This window comes from Anabrus simplex, chromosome 7, assembly GCF_040414725.1.
Source record: "Anabrus simplex isolate iqAnaSimp1 chromosome 7, ASM4041472v1, whole genome shotgun sequence".
In the NCBI taxonomy this organism is placed as follows: Eukaryota; Metazoa; Arthropoda; class Insecta; order Orthoptera; family Tettigoniidae; genus Anabrus; species Anabrus simplex.
In genome coordinates this window covers 173,929,757-173,948,980 of record NC_090271.1, presented here as the reverse complement: position 1 = coordinate 173,948,980, position 19,224 = coordinate 173,929,757, and the positions used below count along the sequence as shown (strand labels likewise).

Genomic DNA, 19,224 nt, shown 5'->3' with positions numbered 1-19,224 from the left:
CTCTAAATCGGTTATATGTTTTAAGAAAAAACTGAAGGAATATTACTCTTTTACAGATATCTTAATATAATCTCTGTATAACTTGCTTTATTTAATACAATAATATATATATTGTCCATATTTAATATATTACAGCCATGCAATATCTGAATATACTTCTGAAAAACTATGATCCTAACATGTTAAAAAAAAAAGTCTTGGTTATCCAAAAATATACTTGTCACTTTACAGAAAAAGCTATTGTATATGAAATGTAATTATTGTGTCGCCTTAAAAAAAGTATGTACTGTATTGTCCCTATCACGAGCCAGAGGCTCATGGGACCTTTTGTCACCAATAAATAAAAAAAAGTATAAAGTTTACAAAGGAAGACGAAAACAACAATTCAGTCAATTTTCTAGACATCAAAATTACACGAGTTGTAGACAAATTTGATTTCCAAATTTACTGTAAGCCTTCCTTTACTCCAATAATTTTAAAAAACGAGTCATTACACCCAAATACCCACAAGCAAGCCACATATTACAGTTTAGTATACAGCGCATTAAAAATCCCTCTTTCAAGAAATAATTTTAAAAAGAATTAGATTTCATAAAAAAAATAGCCAGATTCAATGGGTTCAATCCAGATATGATGAACAAAATCATCAACAAAGTCAAACTAAAACTAGTCACAAACCTTTCTCCAATAAAACCCAACAAACCGAAATATGCAAATTTCACATTTAGCAATCCAAAAATCCATCAAATTACCAATCCTTTAAAAAAAAAAAAACCACGAGGTAAAAATTGCTTACACTACACAAAACACAAATTGAAATTTATTTTTTTAATCATAACTCAATCAATTCAACTAATAATAAATATTCAGGCTCAGGCATATATAGACACACATGCTCAGTATGTGACTTTTCTCATGTTGGCCAAACTGGCTGCAGTTTTTCAACTAGATATGCAGAACATTGCAACACCCAAAAACATAATTTCTCTGTGATGAGTAACCACATCAAGGATACAAGTCACGCATTTACCACAATAGATCAAGATTTACAAATCTTAAAAAATAATTGAAAAATGTAAACTCATGACTTTCTGGACCAACAATTCAACAAAGACAAAAACTTGAACGATGTAATAGATAATAAAATCCTCTTTACGAACAGATCTCACTACCATGCAAAAATCATTTCCTCACAATAGTAATTTTTATGAAATATTTAGCACTAAACCAGTAAACACTCCCATCAGTCCAACACACACACACTACCCCCCACCCCTCCTCCTGCTGCCAGCAACTCCCCCTCACGCGCAACGAATCAGCGCTTAGCCACGCCTTCTCAAGCTCAACCCCCTCCACCAAGACTTCACAAATACAACACGCGAAGTAAGAGCTCGGCGACTGCCAGTAGCTCTAAAGATCTCAACATAATAAGTTAACATCACAGTGGTCGAAGGGATAAGTGTCAACACTTTTCATGCAGCTTCCACTATTAGCCCCCTCATTTTAATTATGGTTCTTCAGTAAATTTCAAAAAACTTTTTAATTACAGACTCTCATCCTACACTTGGCTATCTATCAATTGATAACAACGTTCCCTTTTGACTAGCATGCTTAACTCCAACACGTCCAACAACAAAGGGCCACACCGATTCCAAACTCTTCCCACAAACACCACATCAAGGAAGATGGTCCGGTGACGTCTACAACAAACTTTAATATGGCCTATGGCATCCAACATTCAAACTAATACTATCTCAAAAAGAACCACGCCATATGAAAATTCTTCAAGTTTATAAGCACAGAAATGCAAAATTAATACATATCAACTTCAAGAACCAAAGAACCAAATGAAATTTTAATGCTCAATATTCCTCAAGTTTTTAACAACACGCCATTTGACAGTTGGAATGTGCTTTCCGATTTTTAACCATATTGTAATAACTTTTAACATAAAAATCAACCACCTTATGTCATGATTCTGAAATAATTGTTGTTTTTAGACTCAAATATTGCCACAAACATGTTTGTAGCTGTCACATTAATACCCAAAAGAAATGCACTGTGAGAAAACCTTACCCAAATTTCACCCTATTCAACATTTTAAATTCAATTTTAGCTATAAATGGATGAGACAGGAGATACTATCTTAAGACCAGCCGTTTAGACTCCTAAATGAGGCATCTTATGATACAATACGTTCATCGATATGATGTATCGTTCAGCAGCTGTTAATCTGTAAATGAAGGTTTGCAATATTGTAAACATGCATATACTCTGTATGTCGATCTATATATATCCATTGAAGTCAATTTGTAGTGATGTAGAAAGGGTGTGTTTGCCATTATAATTAATATTTTACATTGATAGTGACTCTCAGCAGGAGGGCATCTGCTATTGTAATCATTACTCTCCACATCGACTTTGACTGGCAATAGGAATGGGATCCTTCTCCAACTCCTTTGTAACTAGCATTAGTAAGGAGGGACTACCATTGCAGTTAATAATTTCCTTCTCGATTTGACAGGCAGAAGTGAAGGGAGCATGCAATTTTGTTGAAAATTCCCTTAACCCTTTGTGTTTGGGTGTAGGCAAGTCTGCCTGCCATTGTAAACAAATTTACCTATCTAAAATGTGACTGGCATTAGGCATAGTGGCCTTGTTATCGGGAACTCTCCAACTCGGTGTGACTGTCATTAAGAAAAGGGGCCTGTCGTTATAATGATAACAGCACAACTAAATTTTGAGTGGCAGTAAGGAAAGTGTCTGCTATTATAATAGAAAGTCCTCAACTGTAATCTGTCTGGAAGTAGGAAAGGGTGCCTGCCATCATAACGAAAACTCTCCAAATAGATTGTGACTGCGCAGTAGGTAATGGGGCCTCCCGTTATAATGAAAACTTACCTACTCGATTGTTAATGGCAGGAGGCAAGTGAGCCTACCGTTATCATCACAACTCCGCAACTCTCTCATTACATTGGAAATAATGAATGGGAACCTCCCCCTGCTGTTTCTGGATAATGCTAAGAGACATGCAATTTAAAAAAAAAATCTTATTCACTGCAGAGCACTAATTTACTTCGATATCTGTATACAATGTAGAATACTGTTAGTGAAGCATGGGTACATTTGCTAGTATAGAACCAATTTGATTCTGTTTTCCAGACTTGTTCATGGTATGGTAATTTTCATTAACATCAGTGTATGTCGTCCTAGTAATGTTGCCCTCCCTCTATGTTGTTTCCATATCTAGCATCCTCTTTATATTGTCTTCATTTGTTTACTAATTGTTGTACCCATGCTTCGCTGCGGAATTCTACATTGTATACAGAATTCTATGTTAGGTAGTGTACACGTTGTAAGATTGTATTAAATTGCATAGCTCTTAACATTACCCCAAAAACGCAATGGGGAAGTCACCAAACGTCTTTTTTTTATTTTATTTTTTTTAATTTTTTTTTTTTTTTTTTTTTTTTTTTTTTTTTTTTTTTTTTTTTTTTTTTTTTTTTTGAAGACTGGGTTAGTGAATTTTCATTGTAATAGTAGGCCCTCTTGCCTACCATCGGTTACAATCAATTTGGGGAATTTTCCTTATAATGGCAGACTCTCACTCTCCATCTGCCTTTTTACATCCCAAGTGAAATCAACATAGGGCATTAAAATGATGCCAGTAGGAATGCTGCGATTAAAAGCAATGCTATCATATGAAATACTCGATCAAATGAAAAAACACACATTTTCTCACTTTTAACGAACTGTAGTACGCTGCCGATCTAACAGCCCAATGTTGCAGAGCTGGAATGACCAGGCCGCAGACAGCCGTGAGCCGTGACACACTTTAATTTTTGGAAGGGGAGAATGGGGGGTTGGAGATTCCTGGGACAAATACTATGCCCTTTTACTCATATGTGTCCTAGGAGTACCCGATAAGTTGGAAAATTTTAATTCACTACACTGGTGGGGGGAAATCTGTCTGACTTGGCAAATTTTTCCTCCAAGCCAGATAAGAAACCCTCCCTTATCGGCTAATTTGGAATAAAATGAATGTAGAATTTAACAAAAGTGAAGAGGAAGAAGCTTTTCTGAAGAAACGGCTCATTTCATGGTTAAATTTTGAGTTATTTAGTGAATTGTGGTGTTATAATTTGGAATAGGCTGAAATTGTAATTCTAGACCAGATCATAAGTGAACCTCTGCCAGTATTCCGTTAATTGTGCACACTGATCTATTCAATCAGTGCATGAGAGTAGAGATCAAATAGCTGAAATACTATAATGAACCAGTGTGTTACGTACCAGTAGTATCAGAAATTGTATGAACCAGAGGAATGGCATGCTAAAGAAGAAAGTTATCCAACTCCCTTGCTATTCCCTGCCAGTATACAGGCAGACTGTTATACTCAGTACGCAGCAGTAATCCCATCTATCAGAGATGAAAGGCAGCATAAGAGACAGAGTACATCACAACAAACAATGGTCAACGTAATGTTATTGTTGATCAGTTTTATTGAGCTTTCAATATTGTAGGCCTTCATATTTAGTTTTCTTTCGTCTCTGAAATACCACTCTTATCATGGTACAGTAAAACGGAATAAAACATAAATGATCGGAAAGTGTGTTCGCTATGAATTCCTTTAAGTAGTACTTTTTGATAGGACCAATAACATAGTATAGTTGGTATTTAAAAATTACATTTTAGGCGCCTTCCCTTAAACTAGCATTGAATAAAATTGTTTATAGCTTAGACTGTAGTTTCTTATTCCCCGACTCTATATACTGATTTTCATCAAATTCTGTTGACCCATTTTCTTGTGGCTTAGTGTTGATATGGACTTAACAACAAAAATACAAATTCATGATTATCTCTTTTAACATAGCCAGTACGGTAAAAATATATAAGACATAAATGATAGGAAATTTAATTCTATATATCTTTAGTTATGCAGTATTTATCGATAGGACTGCTAATAACATATTTGAGAATTAATTTTAGGTCTTCCCCTAAACTACCACTTTACTCAGCGTGAATAAAATGATTTATAGCCTTGATTGTAGTTCTCATTGTCCGACTTTACATACCAATTGTCATTAAATTCTCTTCGAGTGGTTTATCGTGATGCGTGTACATACATACGGATAGAAATTATGGGGAAGTAAGAAGTGCATTTCCTTGTTACTGTGGATGTGACTGATACAGAAATACCATTTTTTTTAAATTCTGAGCAATGTACAGACAAAACTATTATTTTATATTTGTTTGTGTAATTTTTCACCTTGATCTGCTCAGGCTATTGAATGCGCACTGATTGGAGTGAAACCTATGGAGGGGGATTCATGGAAAGAAGAAGCTACTGATGTTCTATATGATGCCACTGCAGACAGCGATGAAGAGTTTGTCAAGCTACTAAATGTGAAAGTAAGGTTATTTATGAATTTATTGATTGATTGATTGATTGATTGATTGATTGATTGATTGATTGATTGATTGATTGATTGATTGATCGATTGCATATTTTTTTCTTCCTGATAAAAACATTACTGATCAGAACTGTATAAAATTGGATAGTTGCCAGAAATTGTATTGTTCAGTTTGGTAGTTGGTAGTTGTCGTAGTTGTCCAATTTTTTGTTCTAGTAAAAGAAGCTACCAAATCCAAGTGTGTGATTTCTTAGCCACTAGCCAGATGAATCAGCTCATTACTTGTGATCTGGGAGCTTGTCCAAATCCTGGAATGACTGCTCCCTAGCAACTCCTTAGGCCTTACATGGGATCAATAAATTATACTTACAGCTTTGTCTGCTAGGCCTACAACTTCTTTCTGATTTTCTTTATATGTGACGCTCCCCAGAAAATCATACTTTAAGGCAGATAATCAAATTTTTTGTTTATTTCATATTTTGATAGTAGATAAATTTGTGATTTTTTTTTTGTGAAAACCGGAAGTCTCTAGCTTAGAAACTTATCGCTTTACGTGACTTTGAAGCTGTAAGGCAAAATTTATTGAATTTCAAGAAAAATCAATTGCACTCTGATAATATATTAAGGATTTAAGCAAAAAAGGTCTGTTTCACTGGATAAAGGACTATCAGCTTTGCATTTTCAAATAATTTTCATAAATATGTAGGAGTTCTAATGATCTGCATAAGCAGAAACGTATCGTGAGGAAGAAGAAGAAGGAGGAGAAGGAGATCATTCTTCAGAAATTAAATAAGTAAACATGTTCAAAATTAGAAGGAAAAAAAAAATGAAAAATCAAGCTTTCGCCTAGTGGTACTCATATGCGCAGAAGTTTTGTCTTAAGATGTAGAAATAATCTTTTGGACATTCTTGAATGTATCCTTGTTTTGTAGTAATTTGTCTTTTAGGTGACCCTCAAGTGAGGGAAATTCATGCTAAATTCTTTTAATAAGTATTTCTATTCTATTCGTCATGGTATAAGTTTAGGAGGATTGAAGTAAAGAACTTTGTCTCTGGTCTCACACTTTTTTATATCTTGATCTCTTCAGTAATGTGATCTCCAATTTTGATGTGTGGTGCCTGGTTCCAATACAGCTTCTTGATGATGGTAACATTTGAACTATCAAGCCCAATGTGTTTCAACTAATGTATAACAATACTAATGTAATTAATTTTTCCCTTGTTTTCCAGGTTTGTAAAAAAGTTAAGCCTGCATTGTTCACTGGAGGCTTCAGGTATTCTGTGATACTGTGGGATGGAACAGACAATTCCAATGTTGTTAACCAACTGCTGGTGGACAGAGGACTTGCTGCTGTGGAAGATAAGGAAGCCTATGCATTAGAAATGTTGAAGGAATTTGTAGAAAAGGTTAAACTCCCTGAAACAGAGAGAGAGTCTGGAAAGGATTCTTGTGATCTGAATGAAAGTTTTACTAGTACTGAATCAGGAGTTAGTTCTGAAAAGAGCCCTCCTAAGATAGACAGCAGTTATGTAGATAGTGAAATCGAAGTGAATTCTGAGATGGAGCTTTGTAAACTGGATAATAGTTGTACTGAATTAGCTCTTCCTGATCCAGCGAATCCTGAAAATATGCAGGTAGCAACTTTAAAGAATGGGGTTGCTCTAAGTGGGGATATAGATGTTGCTACAAAGTTCATTGAGAGCTGTGAAGTGTGTGATGCTGAAGATTTGATGCTCTTCTTTAATGGGTTGCAGGTAAGTAATTTCATGTTTTACAAGGTCATGAAAATGTATATTACTTGATAATTGAGTAGTCGTATAAGGTTGTGATAACATTTTATGTCACAGGAAAATGTTCTTTCGTGACTTACAGTCTTAACATTTGTAGTAGACAGGGTTACCGTATTCTCTGAAGAATTGGAGAGGACACCTTGCAAAAAATTCTATAATCATCAAAAAGAATCTTTATGCTACATACTTTAACATGTCATCTGTCTGTGTGCCCAAACGAATCAGTTTTAATAACTGTTCACATGTCTTGTTTCTGAAGTTATACTGCTTAGTTAATATGCCCTGTACAGAATCAGGGACCATTCTATTCCATATTCTGTTCCATTCGTTTGATCCCTGACTTTATAAGAGAAAATACTCTCGATATTGACATTATGCGCAGGAATTGAATCTTTACAAAGGTAAAAATTGAGTATATCCTCCTAGTTCAATACAGCATATAATTCCATCATTGGATGGAGTAATTGAATTTAAACATGTTTTGGCTCGTTTGAGCCATCTTCAGTGAAAAAACGGGGGGGGGGGGGGGGTAATTATTTACATAATATAAGCTAAAAATGCCAAAAAAAAAAAAATGAAGGAAGAAATGAAAAAACAAAAGAGAGACATGACAGAAACAAAGACAGCACATGTGGAGCAAAAACAACTCGCTGTGATAAAATTCAGTAAAAATAGGGGGTAGGTTATACAAAACATAGTTGAAACTTAAAACTGTGTTAACCTAAGAAGAAAAGAAATGAAAACTAATGATACAGATGGAAATGAACATAGCGAGGTTGCGGACCTCTTAGTTTACAAAATATTGGTTTTATAACAATTCAACACAGGATGAAATCACTGTGTCAGAAATTCAGGCCGAAAATCTGTCTTTGTAGAAACACCATCACATCGAATGGCTAGGAGGGGAGCGGGAGCGAAAAAGTTTCAGAAACCAGGCCTGAGATAACGTGCAGGTGGGATGCCTGTAACAAGTGTTGAATAATTTCGTCGTCTTCGAACATTTTGAACTTATGCCTTGAACTAGATACTGCTATATTTCGCCTACTGCGGACATGTGCACCGTACAGTTGTGAAATAAAGACAAATAAGCTTCAAGAAGCGTGACGTGCTATCTGCTGCCATCGTGCGGGAAAAACATCAATTAAGACGGCAATACACAACGTGAGAAAGTAGCTCGTCATACGCAGGAGATATTCGTGGTAAAAGATGAATACGTATATATTCGTCATGCCCATTACCGTGTAACATTCAGCGTACGAATATATGCGTCATGCCCAATTAAGAGATTAAGAGCTCAGGATGATTTGCAGCATTAGTGCCAACACCTGGCCTGTTTTTCATGTGATAGCAATGAAAAACTTCAGAATTTGCTTAATTATCTTTCATATATTGCTGAAGATGACCAAAATCATCAAAGCATTTATTGTCATCAATATTTACGTCCTTTGACATACCATACTGCATAATAAGTACAAATTTGACCCATGTTGTTGGGCCATTTAATCTCATAGCACTAAATAGAGTGAATTTACTCTATTGCTCAACCCACATGTTTAAATAACTAAGACAAGAAGTAAAAAAATCCCTCCCCTTCTTGCACTCATCTTAGTAACCTTCTTCCTCCAACTGGGACATCATCATCTTGACTTTAAGTCGAACAAATTTTGACTAACCTATTTTCAGTTGAATTTTTTTACATTTCCAATAATGATCTGCATTCCCCATTTACACTCAGTCGGATGAACGCAGTCGTGTAGTTAAATCCTGCTCTGCTAGTAAGCATGACCTGTCTGACCGCTTGGCAGTTGACAGTCTGAGTGAATGCACCACATTCGGTCCAGCTGATTCACATTTGCAGTCACTACGACATTTGTTGCGAACATTGAACGGGAGTCCAAAGACAGGATGAAAACAAAACTTGAGAGGAAGCAGTTTGTATTACTAAATTAAGAAAGCGGGCGTAGAGTTAACCACTCTACCCCATCAGGTGGTGGTGATTATTGTTATAAGAGGAAGTACAACTAGGTAACCATCCTCTATATAACACTAATCAGAGGGAAAAGTGGAAGGGATCCGACACTTCGAAAAATGAAGATATCGGTCAATGAAGGACAAGGGCCACGAAGGGCGTGAAAATGAAAGACTCCCTAGCCCTCGCAAGCCTAATAGCGTCGGGGTCGGAAAAAAACAAGAGTTGACCAAGAGAGGTCGGATAGGATAGATGAATGTGAGGAGCCTGGCATAAGTAAGTGGAAGCAATGCCAGGACTCAGCTAAGGGCCCCGTGGTCGCGAACCCACGCTCCAAATTTCGGAGCCTCTGGGCCCCTTTTAGTCGCCTCTTACGACAGGCAGGGGATACCGTGGGTGTTATTCTACCGCCCCCACCCACAGGGGGTACTCTACCCCATCAGTTGCCGAGGTTAAGGATAGTGGAAGCTTTTACCTTCCACCCCTCCAAGGGCCTTCATGGCCTGTATGGTGATGACATTTTGAAATTGAGAAAGGATGAAGAGTGTTGTGGGAATACCTCTTACCAGTAACAACTGCCAACATGCAGGATATGTGCCATGTAAATGTTGTGATTCATTATTGTTTGCATCTCCTACCTCACATATGAAAGCACATGTATGTAAAATGCTGTCGTATACAGTGCATCCATCAAATACAGTACCACAGGGCATATATATATATATATTTTAAATTGCATAAAAGTGCATCAAAATGTTTGCAACAGACCTCCGTTCTTTTACGGCTGTTTCAGGAATAGGTTCCTGGTTTGATGTCAAAAACGAGAATGTTGGCGCAGACTACAGTCAATCCAACATTGCCGATATTCTTTCTACAACAGTTTATTTATTAAAAGATCACTTTTCTGAATACGATACACTTGCATGGTGGTGAAATAACAGCACAGAATATCCAAGACTTGCTCTGCTAGCGAAGGAAATATTGTCTATTCCAGCCTCCAGTGAGGCAAGTGGAAGAAATTTCAGCTGGTATCCTCTATTGACAAAAGGGGCTCGCTTAACCCAGATATAGTAAATGACTCTCTCTTGATTCATTCTCTACTAAAACAGACAACACAATAATGATGCATGTTTGTGACAATGTGAAAGATGCTACAAGTTCGTGTTGTGTCTACTGATGTGACAAGTTGATCTCACAGTGTTCATAGTAAGTTTGTAATTATATTACTTCATTTTATATTTCGTTAAAATTTGATGACCGGGTACCGAGGGAAAAGATGTTCGCCATACTGGGGGACTATGGAATTAAAGGCAGATTATTAAAAGCAATCGAAGGCATTTATGTTGACAATTGGGCTTCAGTGAGAATTGATGGTAGAATGAGTTCTTGGTTCAGGGTACTTACAGGGGTTAGACAAGGCTGTAATCTTTCACCTTTGCTGTTCGTAGTTTACATGGATCATCTGCTGAAAGGTATAAAATGGCAGGGAGGGATTCAATTAGGTGGAAATGTAGTAAGCAGTCTGGCCTATGCTGACGATTTGGTCCTAATGGCAGATTGTGCCGAAAGCCTACAGTCTAATATCTGGGAACTAGAAAATAGGTGCAATGAGTATGGTATGAAAATTAGCCTCTCGAAGACTAAATTGATGTCAGTAGGTAAGAAATTCAACAGAATTGAATGTCAGATGGGTGATACAAAGCTAGAACAGGTCGATAATTTCAAGTATTTAAGTTGTGTGTTCTCCCAGGATGGTAATATAGTAAGTGAGATTGAATCAAGGTGTCGTAAAGCTAATGCATTGAGCTCGCAGTTGCGATCAACAGTATTCTGTAAGAAGGAAGTGAGCTCCCAGACGAAACTATCTTTACATCGGTCTGTTTTCAGACCAACTTTGCTTTACGGGAGCGAAAGCTGGGTGGACTCAGGATATCTTATTCATAAGTTAGAAGTAACAGACATGAAAGTAGCAAGAATGATTGCTGGTACAAACAGGTGGGAACAATGGCAGGCTGGTACTCAGAATGATGAGATAAAGGCTAATTTAGGAATGAACTTGATGGATGAAGCTGTACGCATAAACCGGCTTTGGTGGTGGGGTCATGTGAGGCGAATGGAGGAGGATAGGTTACCCAGGAGAATAATGGACTCTGCTATGGAGGGTAAGAGAAGTAGAGGGAGACCAAGATGATGATGGTTAGACTCGGTTTCTAATGATTTAAAGATAAGAGGTATAGAACTAAATGAGGCCACAACACTAGTTGCAAATCAAGGATTGTGGCGACGTTTAGTAAATTCACAGAGGCTTGCAGACTGAACGCTGAAAGACATAACAGTCTATAATGATAATGTATGTATGTATGTAAAATATTTGCTTGGTGTCCAACATTTTATAGTCAGCCACTCTCCATTCCTCGCTCCTTTTAAGTTTGTCCGTCGTAACTTCTTTGATAATGTTTGTAAGTACACCAGCTGCCTTAACTCAGACTACATGCTGCTAGTCAACCCGCTCTAAGTCGACCAAGATACAGTCGATCTTATGAGGTTTAAATGACCCGAGCGAACAAACTGGGTCATTTGGAGTCCTCTAATTACCAAGTACTCACTGTGTCTCTATCATAGAAGTAATGCATCAAGATTTTTTTTTTTTTTTTGCTAGTTGTTTACGTCGCACCGACACAGATAGGCCTTATAGCGACGATGGGACAAGGAAGGGCTAGAAGTGGGAAGGAAGCAGCTGTGGCCTTAATTAAGGTACAGCCCCAGCATTTGCCTGGTGTGAAAATGGGAAACCACGGAAAACCATTTTCAGGGCTGCCGATAGTGGGGTTCGAACCTACTATCTCCCGAATACTGCATCAAGATTAACTTGAAACATTCCCACTTAAGACTGAACAAGTAACAAGTACATCTCAGTAAAGTTATTTGCAAAAAATAAAAAAATAAAAAATAATAATAATTGAATCGCTGTAGGTGGCTGTGAGTAAGACAAAAGAAACCTGTTATAAGTAACATGGATTTGGGTACTGACTCATCTTTTTCTCCTTCTTGTACCGTCCTCATTGGATATCGGCTGTCATTAGGGCAATCTGATTCTTGTCCTCAGCAACCCAGAAAAGAGTGGGGTTACTGAACCCATAACATTCTCGTAGATTCCGTAGCCAAGATATTCTCCTTGTTCCCCTATTTCTCCTTCCTTCAACTTTACCTTTTAGGATAAGCTGAAGGAGTCTGTGTTTCTTATTTTGAATGATATTGCCAAAGGACGCAACTTCCTTCTTTTTGATGTTGTGCATGACCTCTAGCTCTTTGTTCAGGTGTTGATATTCTGTCAACCCATGATATTCTGAGCAGACATCGATAGCACCACATCTCAAAAGATCAAAGTTTTTTGGTGGTGTTCTCTTTTAGGGTCCAAGTCTTAACACTGGTAGAAAATAACTTTCTGATAAGGGAATTTGAAAATTGAATTTACTGAAATTTTCTGAAAATATGTGAATAAGTAAGTAAATAATATGTAAATAATTATGTAAAAAAACAAGTTCAGTATTTTACTTTATCATCATCATTATAGAACTAGCCATTGTTGTCTGTCCAGAAATGCCTTCTCTCTCACCACTGACTCCCAGTTCCCTCCTGTTCTCTGCACATCGTGTCTGTTGATGTAGCCATCTCATCCTATGTCTTCTCACTGGCCTTTTCCCTTCAACTGTTCTTTCTAGGCATGCATGTTGTGTTCTTCTGCCAGGCATTTGCTTTACATGTCCATACCATGTTAGTCTCAAAGACCTTAGCTTCTCCTCGATTATGTCCACTTCCATTTTCATTCTGATGTCATCATTCATTACATTGTCATTGCATGTTTTTTGGAGGGTAGTTCTTAGGAACTTCATTTCACATGCTTGCACTTTACTAACTTCTTTCTCTTTCAGTGTACATGTTTCTAGACTTTAAATGAGAATGGACACAATGTATGACGTATACAGAGTCATCTTGGTTATCATGGACACTTTGTTATCCTAAAGTGGAGGTCTTACGAGGTTGTAGAAATTGGAACTGCTAGACATTCTGTTTACTGTTTCTTTATCTACAGTACCCCTGCTGGAAATCATACTCCCAAGGTTTTGAATACCTGTAGGCATTGAATGTTTTCACCTTAAAGCTGTATGTGGTAGCCAGTATCTTTCCTACTCATTTTTCATTGCAACAGTTTTTATTGTGTTGACTTTCATCTGATACGGTTTGAACTTTGCTACCCATTTATTCAGCCTAGTTTGTACTTCTACCTCTTGTCTCTCCCCAGGTGGGTACATTGTCAGCAAACACGAATGTGTGTAGGTCTCCATTTTGTTCTCTTTTCAGGTTTTTTAGAATACTGTCCATTCTTAGTCTTCTTAGGGGGAATACTCATGCTCTTTATTTACATCGCTAGTCTAGCATCCATTGAATTATTCTGTGCCTCCATAAAAAAGCTCAGAATTATTCTACTATCTATTACTCTGATCTTAGCAGTTGCCTCTATCACAGATCCATATTTTTTAAAATATACTTACCAAAAATATGGATCTGAGATCTATTAATCTGGCAACTAATACTGTATTTCCTGGCATAATCGTCACACTTTTTATACCAAAATTTTCCAAAAAATAGGCGGGTGCGACCATTATACGAAGAATTTTTAATACCAGTATTTGTATTACTCAAAAAATTTATTTATAACTCAATTGTATTTGATAAAAATTTAAGATGCACATAATACTCGCGTTTATACATCAAAATAATTAAAATAGTCTAAAACAAAATTCATAATTATTCGCAACAATTCGGCGAACGTTTTTCCAATCTGAAAATAAAAATGAACATATTAAGTTAATTGTCATTAATTTGAGTATTAAAGTTAAAATATTACACTTGCAAAAAATTATGGCTTTGTTGTGAAATATGGACTTACCAGTGCACAATTTATTCCATATCTCCTGTGTCGCTATGCAGGTTTCGGTATCTGATGCGCTGTCCTCGCCTCTGTTAATACCAGTATCAGATTCTTCGTCTCTCTGCCACACTGCGTCATCTTCGGATCCCTCTAGTGCATTCGAAATCCCAGTCCTTTTGAAGCTCTTGGAGACTAGTTCAGGTGGTATAAGATCCCAACTCTTATCACCCACGAGCATAACAAGTCCAAGGGTGGACCGCCTGATATTTCCAGCGGGCGTCAATTGCTGATCGCCGCTCATCATCCACTCGTAAAATCGACGTAGGTGGTCTTTAAAGGGTTTATTAATACATACGTCTAGTGGCTGCAAAGCAGATGTTAGGCCACCAGGAATGACTATCTGTCATGTCTTATTTTTACTGAGAAGTTGCTTCACTTCGTTCACGAGGTGACCTCGGAAACTATCTAAAACAAGCAGAGCTGGTTGTTTTAGTAGTGCACCGGATCTTCTATCCCACACAGTTTTAACCCACTCCAGCATGAGTTCTACATCAATCCAACCCTTTGGTTGCACTCGTACATGAATTCCACGGGGAAACTGTATATTCTTAGGCATCGTTTTCCTCTTGAAAATTATGTAAGGCAGCAACTTTCTTCCGTCAGCTGTAATGGCTAGCATTGCCGTGCATCGCAACTTCTCACTACCGCTGGTTTTCATTAATACCCTCCGTGATCCTTTTAGCGCAATCATGCTGTTGCGAGGCATATAAAAAAATAATTTGAGTCTGATCGACAATACCGATTTGAAAAAGCAAGTACAAAGTTTCCTTGCGCAAACGTATGACAAATCGGTGAAAATTTACAATCTTGTCCGTGTAATCAGCAGGCAACTTTTGTCTTAGTGTTGATCTCCTTCGCACTGACAGATTGTGTCGTCGCATGAACCCCTTAATCCACCCATGACTTGCCTTAAACTAAGTTATGTTGTTTTTGCGCGCTGCCTCCCGTCCCTTAATTTGTAACATTTCATATGATACACTGCAGCCATTGCTACGTATTTCATTGACGTACATAAACACTTCTTCGTCAATTATAGGAAACTTCCCTGTTTTAGGACCTCTAAACGTGCGTCTAGAAGGGTTTGTGCTTTTTAGCTTGTTTTTTAATTTCTGCCAGTCACGCACCAACTTTTCACTTACTGAAAATTCTTGTCTACTAGAAGACAAGTGTGTGTTGGTACCGCTATTTCCTGGCGACGTTGCCAATAAGCGATGACTTACAGCCTTACATATTTTAAATGGGAACTCATAATATGTAGGTAGTGAATAAATTGTACACTGTCTCGCGACCACGTTGTCAAACTGCCGATAGCCTACCGGTAAGCCATGCGTCGTACATATACCGGTATTATTTATTTATACATTGTGTAACATCTCGTAAATGTGACTGTGTTGCCAAATTGCCCATAAACCATACACGTATTTAAATTGGGCTGCAACTTACATTGCAGTTCCATTTACCTTTTAACCAGATTGGGGAAAAAATTTGGACGCGCGACAATTATGCGATTAAATGTTTGAAGTCCGATTTTTGTATTGAAAATATAGGATGCGACGATTATGCCGGGAAATACACTACTTTAAATACAGAGGCTACTCCTCATCTAATTAAACTCTATAATAAACCTAATCACCTTAATACTAGTAAATTATTTATTTCTCGCCTTAATCGTAATTGTAAAAATCACAAACATCTTCCAAGGAACTTTACGACAAAAATTGTAATGGCTAAACCTATACAAATATTTCACCCTTTATTCAAAATTGCTAATAACGCCTTAGCAGACTTACCCGCTCCTTTTAACATTTCCACTTGATGAAATGTATCCCGTCTTGGCTTATGTTTAATAATTCAAATTGCTACTGGCCTGTTTCTAGCTATACATTACACCCCAAATGTAGATTCAGCTTTCTCCAGTTTTACAGTTGCCGTTACGTTAATTAAGGATGACTGCTAAGAACCTTGCATGCAAATGGAGCATCCCTTTTCTTCATCTGCCTCTGATCTCCACATGGGCCGAGGTACATATTATGGTCCAACAGGTGTAATAATCTTATTCCTAGTAATAGAGACAGCTTTTATAGGATACATACTACCATGAGGACAAATATCATTCTGCAAATGGAAATGCAAATGGAGCATTCCTTTTCTTCATCTGCCTCTGATCTCCACATGGGCTGAGGTACATATTATGGTACAACAGGTGTAATAATCTTATTCCTAGTAATAGAGACAGCTTTTATAGGATACATACTACCATGAGGACAAATATCATTCTGAGGTGCTACAGTTATTACTAGAGATGAGAATTATAGGCACTAAAAGCAGTTAAAATAGGCATATAGGCTCTTAAATTAGCCAAAATAGGCCTTTAAATAGGCACTAACATGAAAAATAGGCATGAAAAATTACTTATAATTTAATAACACATTCAATTACTTTAAAAGGAATTCACAAGTAACGTTTCAATGTTTTCCGGTAACAATCTTGTTCTCCTCTCAGGCATAATGTTTTTGTACTGAAAGAAAGATCTCTCAGCATCACATGAAGTGATTGGACAAAACTTCAATGAAGTCGCTTCATCTGGTTTTATTTCGTTGACAGCAGCTGCCTTCCCAGAAGTTTGGTCAAAACTTCACCTGACTTCTTCCACAATCCTAAATGACTCCACCAGGGGCGTGCCACACTTCTCCAACTTGGTGATTGCTCCCAGCAGCTTGTTGAAATTTGAAGATGCTTCAGTTTATACACGGGCATATCATCTCCCAACATGGCAGTGCTTAGGTCTGAAGATGGTTGTTGGTCACTGCCCAAAGTGGATTGGTAGAAAGGCTGCGTTGATACAGATTTCTGTCCTCGTATCAGATGCATCGCAGTATTTCTAAGTTGATCTATGTGGTATTTTTTTCACATTTGATCTGAAAAATTTAAAAATTGACATAAATTACATTGTTCCTATATCTTAAATTTCTACAGGTGGGCTAATTGGAAATAATGCTTAGTATATATCATGCATTTGTTTCATAAAAAAAGACTATTAGAGATGATGTTTCTAGAAGTACAAAACTTTAAAGTAGGGACAAGGGAATTAGTAATTTACATGGAAATATATCCTCAAGGATTTTCAGTTATAATTTGGCAGTATCGTGTCAAGTTCACCGTGTGAAAAATATAATAAAAAAGACGTGAAACGATACCAAAGTAGTGTAAAGGGGAGATCCGTTCTTTTTTGCTTGCCAAGGACCCACCAAGCTGGCCCTAGCAGTATTCTTACTTATATAGAAGAATGAAAATGGAGGCACTATAAATCTTAAATGTGAGAACATTTTATTTGTTTCCATTCGCCCGGCTTTGGTCAGCCGGGTCAGCTGTCAAGAAGACTATATTCTGTAGCCTGCAATAGATCCTGCATCGTGTGCCCACAAGGCTGCAACCCTCGTTGACTATTAAAAACCGCATAATTTGAAATTATCATGACGTGCCCATAACCTTTTTTTTTGTCGTAATTTAGCAAGACTCTGAGGGGGGGATGCTAGAGGCTTGTTAACCTGGGAGCTTACGCCCCTCAGACTCTCTTTGCTTCCCCCCAAAGCACACCGGTTACATACCGGACATCACCAATCCAGACCAACGGTCTTTTTGCTGGCCTGGTCTTGTAAAGATAGTCTTAGCAACCTCGTAAAACGCGCTTTTGCATCGTCCTAGCCGGCTGCACTAGATCTGCAACCTGTGTTTCACGAAGGCTTAGCGGAAGTGTAATAGAATTCACAATTTTTTAAAGGGAGTTTTAAAAATTGCATTTCAGTTGTAAATTTCTGTTTTCACAAGAAATGAATCACAGTTCAAAATACCGATTTAACTTTCATTCATTCTGTGACAAGAGACCAACAGTATTCCAACTCCTCGTTCAGTAATTTAGTGATTATTTACATTTTAGCAATATAAACTATTGAAAGTTCACAACTAATACAGCATTGCAACAAAACAGCTTGCCACAATGCATAAATTAATGGGCCTATATATGCTACAACGAAATGTGATCATAGTTCTCAATCACAAAAAAGGTAAAAGGAACAAACTAACTTTCCTCCTTACAGCAAGCTTGACAGATCCATAGTGAAATTGGGTTTCCCTGTGATCCAATGCTTCAGCCAGTAGGACTTTGATTATTTTTCCTTGGGCATGCCGCAAACACACTTCTTCTTCTTCTTCTTCTTCTTCTTCTTCTTCTTCTTCTTCTTCTTCTTCTTCTTCTTCTTCTTCACAATAAATCACAACATGTTCTGAACATAAAGCATACACGTACAACAGTTCTCATCGAATGAGAGGTACAGGACATATGGGTTGTGCAACATAGTTCGACGTTGACTGGTTCTCGCATATGTTTTAGGAGGTTGGAGGGGTTGAAGGCTTCGAGGTCAAATTGTTCCTTGTTTCTCTTGATGGAAATTTCCCTAGAACTATTTCCGGTGACTTCTGAGAATTTCCATTTTTGTTCGTGGGGTAAACAGATATTGAGAAAAGAGAAGATAATTCTGTTCAGCACACTAGCAACAATATAATGCACTGGAAGAAAATTGGCTGCTTTAAATACAGTCCAAAGGCATCAAATAGGCAATCATACTCCAAATAGGCAGAAACCCCTGAAATAGGCATTTATAGGCCAATAAAACCAATGAAATATTGCTAAAAAGACCCCAAAACGGATTTCCTCAAAAGCCTACGTTTCTGAACACATGAATAAAATAGGCAAGTAGGCAAATTCCCGTCTCTAGTTGTTACAAACCTTATATCAGCTGCACAATATTTAGGTATTGACTTAGTACAATGAGTCTGAGAGGGGTTCGCTGTTGACAACGCTATACTCGCACGATTTTTTACTTTTCACTTCATGTTACCATTCATCATAGCTGTAATAGTTATAATCCATCTCCTCTTTCTTCACCAAATAGGTTCAAATACCCCCCCCCCCCTACCGGGCAAGTTTGCTGTGTTGTGGTTAGGAGTGCACAGCTGTGAGCTTGCATCCAGGAGATAGTGGGTTTGAACCCCGCTAT

At 37.5% G+C, this 19,224-nt stretch overlaps 1 protein-coding gene across 4 annotated transcripts in view; it reads left to right on the top strand.

The window, feature by feature from the left end:
• The window catches only part of LOC136877431 (putative ATP-dependent RNA helicase TDRD12), an 821,384-nt gene that overhangs the window by 693,866 nt on the left and 108,294 nt on the right, over positions 1-19,224 (top strand). For all 4 annotated transcript variants that reach the window (XM_067151463.2, XM_067151464.2, XM_067151462.2 and 1 more), the window contains 2 exons: positions 5,284-5,412; positions 6,645-7,169. In XM_067151463.2, the coding sequence (XP_067007564.2) occupies positions 5,284-5,412; positions 6,645-7,169 (654 nt within the window). The remainder of the gene's footprint in view (positions 1-5,283; positions 5,413-6,644; positions 7,170-19,224) is intronic.